General features: G+C 43.0%; 1 protein-coding gene across 10 annotated transcripts in view; it reads left to right on the top strand.

The window, feature by feature from the left end:
• The first annotated feature begins 72 nt into the window (after window positions 1–72).
• Window positions 73–14,268, top strand: part of MSH4 (mutS homolog 4) — a 38,104-nt gene continuing 23,908 nt past the window's right edge. For 9 of the 10 annotated variants that reach the window (XR_010611355.1, XR_010611354.1, XM_065673002.1 and 6 more), the window contains exons 1-4: window positions 73–382; window positions 2,562–2,723; window positions 10,458–10,621; window positions 14,091–14,201. Coding sequence is in view for 8 of the 10 variants with exons in the window: in XM_065673002.1 (XP_065529074.1) it covers window positions 115–382; window positions 2,562–2,723; window positions 10,458–10,621; window positions 14,091–14,201 (705 nt within the window). In the remaining 2 variants the exon portion in view is untranslated. Of the gene's footprint in view, window positions 1,708–2,561; window positions 2,724–10,457; window positions 10,622–14,090; window positions 14,202–14,268 lie in introns of all 10 variants that reach the window. The other variant, XM_065673005.1, reaches the window with a different exon arrangement.

The following is a 14,268-nucleotide window of genomic DNA, read 5'->3' as shown; positions in this document are numbered from 1 at the left end:
GCGCTGTTTGTGTGCGCGTGCCCCGTCTGCGGCCCCTGAGCGGGGGGGGGGGGTGAGCTGGGCGCGGGCGCCGCCATTTTTGTGGGCGGCGGGGCGCTCCGGGGCGAGGCGGCGATGCTGCACGCCAGCGGGAAGGCGGGCGCGGGCGGGCGGGAGCCCGCCTCGGAGTCCTGCAGCGGCCGCTGCTCCTCCACGTCGGGGTTGGGAGGGCGGGCGGAGCGGCCGCCCCGCTATACCCTTGGGCTGCTGCAGACGCCGCGCAGCACGACGGGCAGCGCCGGGGATCTCTCCAGCGGCGGGGCCCGGCCGGGCAGCTCAAGCGGGGAAGGCCTCACTCCCAGCCTGGTTGCCGGGGTAAAGGCGCAGGTTTCCGGAAGAGGAGGTGGGGTGCTGCCTTGCCTTCTCTGTACGGCTCTTGGCCGCTTTCATCTGTCGCCCTGCCCTCTGTTTCGGTCGGTCTTCGAAGGGGCTGTTACACGCGGTGGTTGCCTGAGGAGGGGCAGCAGCAGCAGCATCTCCTTAGCGACCTTTCTCTCCCCCCCCCCCCCGCCCCTTCAAACCATCCGGACAATGGTGATCGTTCTTCACACTTCTTCAATTAAATCTTCATTATTTTCTTTATGTGAGGTATCTAGATAGCATTATCTCGGTTCCCTGATGGGGTCAATAATTTGGTTTGAATTGCAACACAGTATTGCTTCACTAGAGACCAGAACAGCATTCAGGTGGTTATGGAGCTTGGGTTTGATTTCTTTGGTGGTGGTTTTTCTTTATTATTTTTTTTCCCTGTTTTTTTGTGGGCTGGTTTTTTTTTTTTTGTTTGTTTTGTGTGTGTGTAGTTCTAAATGCTCTTGTCCTCCATGTGTTGTAAAGATGTTGAGGTCCTAAAATGTGACATCGCTGTTGCCATCCTCCACATAAAGCTGCTGTTCACCCCGGGCTGCTGGCTCCCTCTGAGGATGTGGCCCCTCAGCTCCTGACTGCTGAACGTGTGTGCACCAGCCAGTTCATAGATTTTGGTCCTACCATGAATCTCTGTATATTGGTGCAGAAAAAAAAAATGGTTAAAATGGTATGTTTTCCAGTGAAAAAAACTATAAAAGGAGCTGGAAATTATTTTAACACTTGCTGGAATGCATTCTGAAGTGCATACGTCTTCATTACATGTAAACTGGGAGGAAGGTAACGTGGTTGTGGGTAATTTACATGGTCAGTTATGAGTCCTAAAAAATGCCAAACAACAAACAAACAGAATTTCAATTTGAGTAGTGCATAACTGATTAAATGCTATATTCTATTCTGTGATTCTATAAATGCTGGTTTTAAAAGATACCCTGAGGTGGTTCGGTTCATCTGGTCTTTAAAATTACGTTTTTCCTCATGTTACGCCAGGAAAGCAAAGTCTTCTCTGCCAGACTTCTGAGTGAACTTATGCCAAGCCCTAAGTGAATGATTTTTTTAAAAAACCATCACTATGCATTGCAGTGCTGATTTGTCCACTCTTAAAAAAAACAACCAACCAACCAACCAAAAACCCCAAACAGAACAGTCTGAACTAATGATGTTTTGTTGTTTGTTTTTTTTTTTCCAGATGTCAGTTTCATAAGATCTAAAAAAACCCCAAACAACTCCCACAAAAAAAATCCAACAATATTGTCCATGAGGAAATGTCATGCAGTTAATGGGTCATCTGAGGACAATGCTGAAGTATTCTGTCTTGTAGATCTATTTTTGATTTAATAGAAGGAACAGAAACATTTGGGCTTCCATGTCTTTTAGTACCTGAATTTTGTAACTGCTAAGTGGGAAAACTGTTTCTATTTTAATTCATTTTTATGCAATTTACAGCAACTATTCAAGCTAAATTAGGGTTATGATGTTGGTTTTAGTCATCTCAAGAGAACTGAAAATAAATAAAATATTTTAAATAATTCATTAAGCAGAAACATGAGTCTGAGAGATTTTGCAGGACTTAAAAATAGAGATAAATCCGAAGATAGATGTGTAAAAGAAACTGCAGGTAACAAATACTTCCCAGATTATTGTATGATTTCTGAGAGCTGAACCCCATAAATTCGAAGGGAGATCATTCTCAAGCGGAGGAGGTTTTCAGCATGGCTTTTTGTTTTCTTTTATTAAAAAAAGAATGCTAACCTTCAAAAATAAACCCATGAACACATGCAGTTTCAGGTACAGATTTAAAAACTGATAAGCAAATGTAAGATGGAGCTGACACCACATTCATGACTGTAAGGTCCATTAGAATATGAAATTATGTATGGTACAGTGACTTCTTTAGTATTTCAGTCTAGCAATGCAAACAATGGCTTTCATTGGTGCTGCAAATTATGTCATTGTGGAAAATAAGCATTAATAAGGATTTGATTTCAAAACAGACTGATTTTTATTTTATTTCATACTTAGGAGAGCTTCTGTGGCATTAGAGGTTGTTGCTTGGATATCTCTAGTAAGAAAAATAAAGTTTTCAAATTGGTATATTTATGTATTGCTTTCTGAATAAAAAAATCTCTTTTTTTTTTTTTTTCTCCTCCCCCTTTCAGAATCATATTTTGGGGACAAAAGTTCTTGTATAGAAAATACTAGCACACTGAATCTCACGAGTTCTTCTGTGCGAGGCCTGAATAGTGCATGTGTAGGAAAAACACCCCTCTCTTCTAGTAGATCTGTTTGCAGAAGCCATACTCCTCTTATGGGATATTCAGGTAAGATAACCAGCTATTAAAGGAAATAGTCCTACTTACATTTCTTACATTATTTTATTAAGCACGTTTTATTTTTTACTGTCATCCAGTAAGATACTGAAGTATATTCAAAACTCAGAATGTGTTTTGTACTATAGAGGATGCCTGCCAATGCAAGATGCACCCATAGCGGAAAGTGCTCCATTAGATACTTGAGTAGATGTTCTGGTATTGCAACCTCTTGTCATTCTCCATTCATGTATAAATTATCACTGTAGTTATAATTCAGGCTTTTTTCAAATTGTCCAAAATGGATTTATTTCATAGAATCATAGAATAGTTAGGGTTGGTGTCGTGGTTTAAACCAATCCACACAGCTTGTCCACTCACCCCCCACCCCGACCCTCCCCGCTCCTGGAGGGATGGGGAGGAGAATCAAGAGAATGTAACTCACACGGGTTGAGATGAGAACAGCCCAGTAACTAAGGTATAACACAAATCACTACTGCTACTACCAATGATAATATTGATAAGAGAAAATAACAAGAGAATACGATACCACCGCTGAATGAGTTCGACCCCCCCGAAGAGAGACCGTGCCCTTCCGAGTAACTCCCAGTTACCTCCCTAGGCATGACGTGCTGTAGTATGGAATACCTCTTTGGCTAGTTTGGGTCAGGTGTCCTGTCTCTGCTTCCTCCCGGCCTCCCCTCGTCCCCAGCAGATCATGAGACTCACAAAGTCCTTGGCCAGAATAAACATTACTTAACAACAATTAAAAACAATCGGTGTTATCAGCTCTCTTCCCAGGCTGGAAGTCAAAACACAGAGCTTGCACCGGTTACTAAGAAGGAGCAAAACAGCTCCTGGTAAACCCAGGACAGTGTCCACCCCTTATTCCATACCATTCACGTCATGCTCAGATCCCACATTTTCAATATACCATCTCTCTTATATATATATATATATATATAAAACAATCCACACACACACACAGACAAAGAAATCATTTCTTAGTGCATGGACCAATCCCTGTAATGCTGTCGAGTCCATTCGGTCCATGATGTCAGGTTCCATCCCTTGTAACAGTCTTTCAGGGCGGGAAAGGCTGTGTGCAGTGTTGGATCGTTGCCTGCGGATGCTGATTATTCCTTCACTGCAGAACTTGTCTGGTTCTATCAGAATTCATTCTCTGTTGGGAGGATGGTTGGGGGGAAGTCAGGGCCAGTTGCTGGTGACCTGAAGACATCTAATTGATGGGCTATAAAAGTATTACACAGCAGGCAACAGCATACAATTAAGTTCATTGACTGTTTTCCCCTAAAATCAAATCTCCTTGAGGTATACATCAGACTTCCCCATCTTCCCGCATTACTCACCAAGTATATCCGGGTCCCTGAGCAAAAGCAATCCCACGAGTGGGTTTGCCTTTACCTGAAGCAGGAATAACCCAGACTCTCTTCCCCAGCAAATTCTTCATATGCACCACAGGAACTTTGTCCACCTCTACAATATGTAAAAGTTCTGACTGGGCTGGGCCAGCTCTATTGGCCGATCCTCTAGTGTTAACCAACCAGGTGGCCTTTGGTGTGTATCCCAATGCTTGAAAGTTCCCCCACCCATTGCTCTCAGTGTGGTTTTTAACAGCCCATTGTACCGTTCGATTTTCCCAGAGGCTGGTGCATGGTATGGGATGTGATATATCCACTCAATGCCATGCTCTTTGGCCCAAGTGTCTATAAGGTTATACCGGAAATGAGTCCCATTGTCTGACTCAGTTCTCTCTGGGGTGCCATGTCTCCACAAAATCTGTTTCTCAAGGCCCAGGATAGTGTTCCGGGCAGTGGCGTGGGGCACGGTGTATGTTTCAAGCCATCCGGTGGTTGCTTCCACCATAGTAAGCACATGGCGCTTGCCTTGGCGGGTTGGTGGGAGTGTGATACAGTCAATCTGCCAGGCCTCCCGATATTCGTACTTCAGCCATCGTCCTCCATACCAAAAAGGCTTTAACCGTTTGGCTTGTTTAATTGCAGCACGTTTCACACTCATGAATAACCTGGGCAATAGTGTCCATTGTTAAGTCCACCCCTCGGTCATGGGCCCATCTATATGTTGCATCTCTGCCCTGATGGCCTGAAGTGTCATAGGCCCACCGGGCCAAAAATAATTCACCTTTATGTTGCCAATCTAAGTCCATCTGAGCCACTTCAATCTTAGCAGCTTTATCCACTTGTTGGTTGTTCTGGTGTTCCTCAGTGGCCCAACTCTTGGGTACATGTGGATGGCGTACCTTCACCACCACGTTCTGCACCCAGGCAGCGATATCTTGCCACAGTGCAGCAGCCCAGATGGGTTTACCTCTGGGTTGCCAGTTGCTTCACTTCCATTGCTGCAACCATCCCCACAGGGCATTTGCCACCATCCATGAGTCAGTGTAGAGATAAAGTACTGGCCACTTTTCTCGTTCAGCAATGTGCAGGGCCAGCTGGATGGCTTTCACCTCGGCAAACTGACTCGATTCGCCCTCTCCTTCAGCAGTTTCTGCAGCTTGATGCCAAGGACTCCATACGGCTGCCTTCCATCTCCGATGCTTTCCCACAATACGGCAGGACCCATCAGTAAACAAGGCATACTGTTTTTCACTTTCTGACAGTTTGTTATATGGTGGGGCCTCTTCAGCACGCATCACCTCCTCCTCTGGTGACATTCCAAAATCTTTGCCCTCTGGCCAGTCCATGATGACTTCTAGAATGCCTAGACGACTGGGATTTCCTGTTTGAGCTCGTTGTGTAATTAGTGCAGCCCATTTACTCCATGTAGCATCGGTTGCATGATGTGTAGAGGAGACCCTGCCTTTGAACATGCAGCCCAGTACGGGCAACTGGGGTGCCAGGAGGAGCTGTGCTTCAGTGCCAATTGCTTCCAAAGCAGCTCGAACCCCTTCATAGGCTGCCAGTATCTCTTTCTCAGTTGGGGTATAGCTGGCCTTAGATCCTTTGTATCCCCAACTCCAAAAGCTGAGGGGTCGACCTCGTGTCTCCCCTGGAGCTTTCTGCCAGAGGCTCCAGGTAGGACCATTTTCCCCAGCTGCGGTGTACAGCACATTTTTAACATCTGGCCCGGTCCGGACTGGTCCGAGGGCTACTGCATGAACTATCTCACGTTTAATTTGCTCAAAGGCTTGTTGTTGCTCAGGACCCCATTTAAAATCATTCTTCTTCTGGGTCACATGATAGAGAGGGCTTATAATCGAACTGTAATTTGGGATGTGCATTCTCCAGAACCCCACAGCACCCAAGAAAGCTTGTGTTTCTTTCTTATTGGTGGAGACATTGCTGTTATCTTATTGATCACATCTGTGGGGATCTGTCTACGTCCATCTTGCCACTTTATTCCCAAAAATTGAATCTCCTGTGCAGGTCCCTTGACCTTACTCTGTTTTATGGCAAAACCGGCTTTCAGCAGGATTTGGATTATTTTCCTCCCTTTCTCAAAGACTTCTTCCACTGTATCGCCCCACACGATAATGTCATCAATGTATTGCGGGTGTTCTGGAGCTTGCCCCCGTTCCAGTGCAGTCTGGATCAATCCATGGCAAATGGTAGGGCTGTGTTTCCACCCCTGGGGCAGTCGGTTCCAAGTGAACTGGACACCCCTCCAAGTAAAAGCAAACTGTGGCCTGCATTCTGCTGCCAAATGAATTGAGAAAAATGCATTGGCAATATCAGTTGTGGCATGCCACTTGGCTGCCTTTGACTCTAATTCATACTGAAATTCTATCATGTCCGGTACGGCAGCGCTCAATGGTGGTGTGACTTCATTCAGACCATGATAGTCTACTGTTAGTCTCCACTCTCCGTTAGACTTTTGCACTGGCCATATGGGGCTATTAAAGGGTGAGCGGGTCCTGCTGATTACTCCCTGACTCTCCAGTCTATGAATCAGCTGATGGATAGGAATCCGGGAGTCTCGGTTGGTGCGATATTGCCGCCGGTGCACTGTTGTGGTCGCGATTGGCACTTGTTGTTCTTCGACTTTCAGCAACCCCAAAACAGAAGGATCCTCTGAGAGACCAGGCAAGGTGGACAGCTGCTCAATTTCCTCAGTCTCCAAAGCAGCAATACCAAAAGCCCATTGATACCCTTTTGGGTCTTTGAAGTACCCTCTCCTGAGGTAGTCTATGCCAAGGATGCAGTGGAGCCTCTGGACCAGTCACAATGGGGTGTTTTTTGCCATTTCCTCCAAGTTAGGCTGATTTCAGCCTCCAGTACAGTCAACTCTTGGGATCTTCCTGTCACTCCAGAAATATAGAGGGGTTCCACCCCTTGACAGCTTGACGGCATCAGGGTACACTGTGCACCGGTATCTACTAAAGCCTTATACTTCTGTGGGACTGATGTGCCAGGCCATTTGACCCACACAGTCCAGTAGATCCGATTATCCCCTACCTCCACCTGGCTGGAGGCAGGGCCCCTCTAATAGTCATCACAACTTTGAACACTTAAGTCATATTGAAAGGGATTATTCTTTGTTGTCACAGGAGCTGGAGTAAAGTCAGCTCTTCCACTCCATCTGGGGGCCTGCTCACCAGAGACTGAAGCTGCAGCTCTCTTGGGATGATGAGTCTTGGGCCTTGCTCCCCTCTTCAATTCGCCCACCAGTTCCTCCAAAGCTGAAGTAGGTTTTCCATCCCACTTTGTCATGTCTTCTCCGTGATCCCGCAGATAAAACCATAGGGTGGCCCGTGGCGTATACCTCCTGTATCTTCTCTCTCGAAGAATAGGATGCCTTTTGTTAATAGCTGAGATGTGTGTTGGTACACGTGAGGAGCTGGAAAAATTAGATAGATCGTCCCTCAATTGTTTGACTATGAGGTCTCCATGCAGCCTTCTTTAGGCTGAGCAGCCCAACTTTCTCAGCCTACAGCCTATCTTCATACGGGAGGTGCTCCAGTCCCCTGATCATCCTCGTGGCCCTTCTCTGCACTTGTTCCAACAGTTCCATGTCCTTTTTATGTCGAGGACACCAGAACTGTACATGATGCTCCAGGTGAGGTCTCACAAGAGCAGAGTAGAGGGGCAGGATCACCTCCTTTGACCTGCTGGTCACGCTCCTTTTGATGCAGCCCAGGATACGGTTTGCTTTCTGGGCTGCGAGTGCACACTGAAGCCAGATCACGTTCATTTTCTCATCGACCATTTTTGTGGCCGTGTTGGTTTGTGTGGTGATTGAAGATCCCAAATTCATGCACGTTGCTGATCAAGGTTTCTTCTTAGGCTTGTAAATGCTTTGTACATTGTGTATCATGATGTCATTCTCAAGTCTCTTGATGCAAGTTTTACATGGTTTACATTGGTCTCTTTAAAGATGTAGACACTAGATCTTCAGAGTAAAAAGATGTAGAACACTAGATCTTCAGAGTAATGCTTATCCATTGGGTATGAGCTATTTATGAAAAAGTTGTGCTACAGGTTGATGATGCCTTGTGCCAGGTTATGTCCATCTGTGTGCTCTGGTAGTACAGAAGTGATGGGATTCTAAGTTCTTTAACTGATTAATCAGTTCGGTCTTTAGTGTTCTTAAAGTTTAATGGTAATTCTTTGAAGCAACGAAACTATTTAAAAATTTATTTGAAAAAATTACCTATTCCTGATAAGAATATAAACTGGCTCTCTACTTGCCGCTGAATTACTATTTTGCAAAATGTAAGTATCATGAAGTGTGTGATTTCCTGCAGCTGTTGTGATGTAGTTTTCTTTGTGACTACTCCAGGAATTGGAGAATTGGAGTAACTATGATGTTGAAACCCACAGAGCAGATTTCTTTAGACATTATGCAACTTAACAGTAAAACAAGGTCACTTTGTTAGTTTCCTTTGATTTTACCTGTGTGTTCTTTAGCCTGGAGAATTTGATTTTTTTCTGTTTTGTGTGTGACAGTCCTTAATCAATCCTTCACTGACCTTTAATGACTACAGCATATCCAGAATCTCACATTCTGCTATGTAGCAAAGTGTATGTAGCAGCTGCTTTCCATAGTGTGATAGTTACTTCAGTATTGCTCAGCAAGTTACCCATTTGCTCGTTTGAATAGCACAGTTTCACAATCTTTGGTCGCAGATTTCCAAACAAAACATTGTTAGTAGCTTCTCCAGTAGAATTTGGAAGAATGCAATGCTACTTTGTAAATATGAAACAAAAATTAGATGAGATACCAAAAGAAGCAGTGTATACACGTTTTTGGTTTTTCATAGACTAGGAGAATTTCAGTACGCCAGATAAAATTACACCAACCCATTACGAGAGCACTGCTTCTTAAATGTGGAACATAATTGGGTGTGTTGGGACTTCATTATTATTGGTTAGACATGTTGTTGCAGTGATTTGTGATGGCAGGCACCTGGAGCAAAACTGGGGAGAAGTGGGAGGGCCAGCTCATTTCATTCAATTTCTCATCACCCCAGTTCTGATTGTGAATGGTAACCTCATCTCCGAGACTGTCCAACTTCCCAGCTCACAGATTAGCTTTTAGGTGCCAGAAGAGTAATGCTAGGACAGTTGGGTTTTAACTTGGTGCTAATTAAACTTCTGTTTATTAGCAGAAGTGATATGAAGTACTGTATGAAATGGTGTGGGAAGAGTGAGATGAAGGAATGTGTTAGCCTTTGTCTCCAGTCAGCTGTATTTCATTAAACCATAGTTGAATGAAAAATAGGCCAATTTTTGAAATTTCAGCTATTTGGGTGAATGATGTGAGATGAGGAATCACAGGTCTGTTCAGATTAGATATAAACATCAGGTTTATTGTAGGTGTGTAGTACAATCCCAAAGTAGATTTGCTGTGTTGTGTTGGGAAGGTTGCTAAAACAGTTGGGTTGGTGGTTTTATCTGCATGGGGAGAAAGAAAGAGACTAAGTAAGAAAATGAGGGTTAGCGTCTTCAGGAAGGAAGGCATTAGGCTTTAAGGAGCTTAAGTTTCACACTTAGTCTTTGCAAGGGGTGTCTTGGAGAGATAGCTGGGTATTTGAAGGAGGAGATGACATTTGTTGAGGTTGTGATGATATTTGGGAAAATGCAAACTAAAACAATTTTCAGATACCAAAAATGATAAAAACCCCCTCCACACCAAAATAAAAATCTGATTACTGGGACTCAGTCATGCTGGAGATACAGATATTAGAATAGTTTAGCATAAAATCAGATAAAATGTATATATTTCTATATAAAAACATTTGTTTTCCCTAACTTGATCTAAGTTACCTAAGTAAGATCTAAGCAACCTCGATCAGAGTTGTGCCTTTAGTGGAATATTAAGTTACAGTGTCTCTCTGCAATTAATACATCTGATTTTAACTAACTGTAATAGCTATGCATCATTGGAATTTAAATGGCAAGTGTTTAATAATAGCCATGCCTTTTGGCATGTAATAAACATTGATTGTTTAGCTCAGAGGTAGTGACTCAGAAAGTGTTTTCAGTTGCAACAGAGATGTGATTAGTTCTGACAATCTTTAATTAATGCACTCAGTCAGTCTTTTAATGTAAGAGTGTGATGGTCATGCTTTGGAAAGTGCCTTGCCTGTATGGTGTGGCAAGTAAGGAGTTCAACAACCAGGATTTTTAATGAAGTTTGTTAAATTGAATGGGATTTCCATTATATGGGAATACAAATACATATTTCACTTGGGATGTCAAAGAATGATTCTGTGAATGTAAAGTAGTGCCGTGTAACCGAATATATGTAATTGTTTTACAGTTACATCCTCGTCTGCAGTCTCTACTCATACTGCTGCATCAGTTATTGTAGCTGTAGTAGAAGGAAGAGGCCTTGCCAGAGGTGAAGTAGGAATGGCCAGTATTGACTTAAAAAATCCTGAGGTGATATTATCACAGTTTTCAGACAATACAACTTATGCCAAGGTATTGTTGCATATACTTAATTGCTGTATCCCTTACAGGCTAATTATGACTTCCTTAAAAAAAGCTTATGACTAATGGGAATGTAATAGTTTGTAGAAGAAACTTCTCAAATGTGAAAGTAACAAGTTCTAGAAGATGTTCAGTGTTGAAAGGACTGTTTTCCTTACTGTGCTTCAGGCTTTAGATGAAGGGGAAAGAATGTTCTGCAAAAGAAAAGTAGCCTTTGCAAAAATCAGTGTGTCTGAATTGTGAGGGAGTGAGATGCTTGGGCAATACATGGTAGTAGAACTTGCAAATATTTTTTATCGGGCAGAACAGCTCTGAGAGCAGAACGTCATGAATGGTATGGTAGGGTAGGGTAACTAGGTCTGGCTTTGTTTGACTGCATAAATATTCTGTATCAGTCAGCTTGAACTGAAATTCATTCCATTTACAGGCAAGTGTTCTGAATACAGAACTGAATACCCTAATTTGGAGAGTAATATCTCTGCTTTATGCAACACAAGCATTAGTAAAACATCTAATGGTTTTGTAGTTATGCATGCTAGAAAATAATGTGGCTCATAGGATCTTTACAATATTTGAAGGAATAAAAACTCAATTTGGGAGAATAAGTAGCTATGACTCAGGATATAAACAGCCATCAAATCTATTTACTAAAACATATATTGTCTAATGTAATTCTTTTTTTTTTTTAATCAGCAGTGCTTTTAAAGCTTATCCTGATCTTGACAAAACGCGAGTACATATTAAACCTGGCAGCTACAGAAGTACTTCTGTAATACGCAGTACTAAAATTCAAAATGAGCTGTGCATCTTGAAAGTGGGGGGGGTGTGATTGTATTTTGTGTCTAAATTATGATAACACAGCTTTCTTCTCTGTTACTCAGGCTTGTAACTTGTCAAGTTTACATCTTCTATTACTGTTTGTCAGGCCTTGACCAGATTGTTCAGTGTTTTCCTCCCTTACTATTTAAAAGATGGCATTTTTATTTGTATACATATCTTTGTATTTTTCCATTTGGATTACTGACTTCTTCAGTCTGTGGGCATACCTGATAATGTATTGACCATCCAGTCAAAAAAAAACCAAAATCCCAAACAAAGAACCCCAAACCAAAACAACTCAACTCTCAGAACTTCTCCCCAAATGCACTACATGGCTTAGTTCCATATCTCATTCTTTAACACGTTTAACAGTACTGTCTTACCTGCTGATCAGCTGCTTTTTTACAGTGCACTATCCATGTTTTGCTAGTGATTGATATCAAACGTAATGTATTTTGCTTTTCTTGTACACCCTTTTATTTTTGAATGTTCTGTAAATTAATTCAGTGAAGTTTTCTTGTATTCTTTAAGTTCCTCAAGGTTCACTTTATCTGTGATGCCTCTGAAAAAAATTTTCTAATGATTACCAGACACAATGGGCATCAGTAGCTTTCCCTCCCACCCTGCAATACCCTTATATTATATATTTTGTGTATTTTTTCTTTATGCTTGTTCACCTTTCCATTTTTACCTGTCCCTTCTATCACATCTTAACTTCTAAGCACTTCAATTTTTTTCATGTTTCTTCCTTGAGAATATAGAATCATAGAATAGAATCATAGAATAATTAGGGTTGGAAAGGACCTCAAGATCATGTAGTTCCAACCCCCCTGCCATGGGCAGGGACACCTCACACTAAACCATCCCACACAAGGCTTCATCCAACCTGGCCTTGAACACTGCCAGGGATGGAGCACTCACAACCTCCCTGGGCAACCCATTCCAGTGCCTCACCACCCTAACAGGAAAGAATTTCCTCCTTATGTCCAATCTAAACTTCATCTGTTTAAGTTTTAACCCGTTACCCCTTGTCCTGTCACTACAGTTCCTGACAAAGAGTCCCTCCCCAGCATCCCTATAGGCCCCTTTCAGGTACTGGAAGGCTGCTCTGAGGTCTCCACGCAGCCTTCTCTTCTCCAGGCTGAACAGCCCCAACTTCCTCAGCCTGTCTTCATACGGGAGGTGCTCCAGTCCCCTGATCATCCTCGTGGCCTCCTCTGGACTTATTCCAGCAGTTCCATGTCCTTTTTATGTTGAGGACACCAGAACTGTACACAATGCTCCAGGTGAGGTCTCACAAGAGCAGAGTAGAGGGGCAGGATCACCTCCTTTGACCTGTTGGTCACACTCCTTTTGATGCAGCCCAGGATACGGTTGGGTTTCTGGGCTGCGTGCGCACACTGAAGCCGGCTCATGTTCATTTTCTCATCGACCAGCACCCCCAAGTCCTTCTCCTTGGGCTGCTCTGAATCTCTTCTTTGCCCAGTCTGTAGCTGTGCCTGGGATTGCTCCGACCCAGGTGTAGGACCTTGCACTTGTCATGGTTGAACTTCGTAAGGTTGGCATCAGCCCACCTCACAAGCGTGTCAAGGTCCCTCTGGATGGCATCCCCTTCCCTCCAGCGTATCAACCGGACCACACAGCTTGGTGTCATCGGCAAACTTGCTGAGGGCGCACTCAATCCCACTGTCCATGTCATATGTGGATGATTATATAAATGCATAATGTTTGTTCTCTCTTATGAAGTAAATAAATAGAAAAGCATTTAGTGTACCTTGAATCCCTGCAACAGATGTATAAAAATGAGAGAAATGTTGTAAGAGGAGGTTACAAGAAAGTCTAAAGCAAGTCTCAATCAAAAGATTATTAATATTCTGTGAAGACAGGCTGAGAAAGTTGGGGCTTCCGGTACCTGAAGGGGGCCTATAGGGATGCTGGGGAGGGACTCTTCGTCAGGGACTGTAGTGACAGGACAAGGGGTAATAGATTAAAACTTAAACAGGGGAAGTTTAGGTTGGATATAAGGAGGAAATTCTTTACTATTAGGGTGGTGAGGCCCTGGAATGTGTTGCCCAGGGAAATTGTGAATGCTCCATCCCTGGCAGTGTTCAAGGCCAGGTTGAACAGAGCCTTGGGTGGGATGGTTTAGTGTGGGATGTCCCTGCCCATGGCAGGGGGGTTGGAACTAGATGATCTTGAGGTCCTTTCCAACCCTAACTATGCTATGATTCTGTGATTCAGACATGTTACATTTCTTCATCTTCCAGAGCACCATTAACATTACAGCTGCAAGCCCAGAAAGCTGTTATCTGTTGAAAATAGGTCCTTCTCCCATCTTAGCCATGGTATACAGTTCTGGATATTTATCTCTTGCTTTGACAACAAACATGTTTTGGTGTTGGGCAGGGAATAGATACCTGTATTTTTTGTTAATATGGTTTCATGTCTATTTAGATACCCGTATCTATAGATATGGATAAATTTTACTTGGTGTAGAACTCAAGAGAAAGTTTGGTCTTTATTTACAATATTTACACATATTTGTAATTTTTAGAATATAAGGATGCTCTCATTCTTCATTGCTGGTTCATATTTTAGATTATGTATGGATTTTTATTGATTTTATAATTTTTTTGTTCAGGTCATTACTAAGCTGAAGATTTTAACACCACTAGAAATCATAATGTCAAACACTGCTTGTGATGCGGGGAACACAACAAAATTGTTCAGTCTGATAACAGAACATTTCAAGGTAAGCTCTTAAATTTCGTTCAATATTTTAGAGTTCTTGTTGATCACTTTTATACAATTGTTGATTT

The sequence above is a fragment of the Lathamus discolor genome, chromosome 3 (genome assembly GCF_037157495.1).
Source record: "Lathamus discolor isolate bLatDis1 chromosome 3, bLatDis1.hap1, whole genome shotgun sequence".
Lineage (NCBI taxonomy): Eukaryota > Metazoa > Chordata > Aves > Psittaciformes > Psittacidae > Lathamus > Lathamus discolor.
Note: the sequence above shows the minus strand (reverse complement) of the source record. Positions and strands in the feature narration are given on the sequence as shown.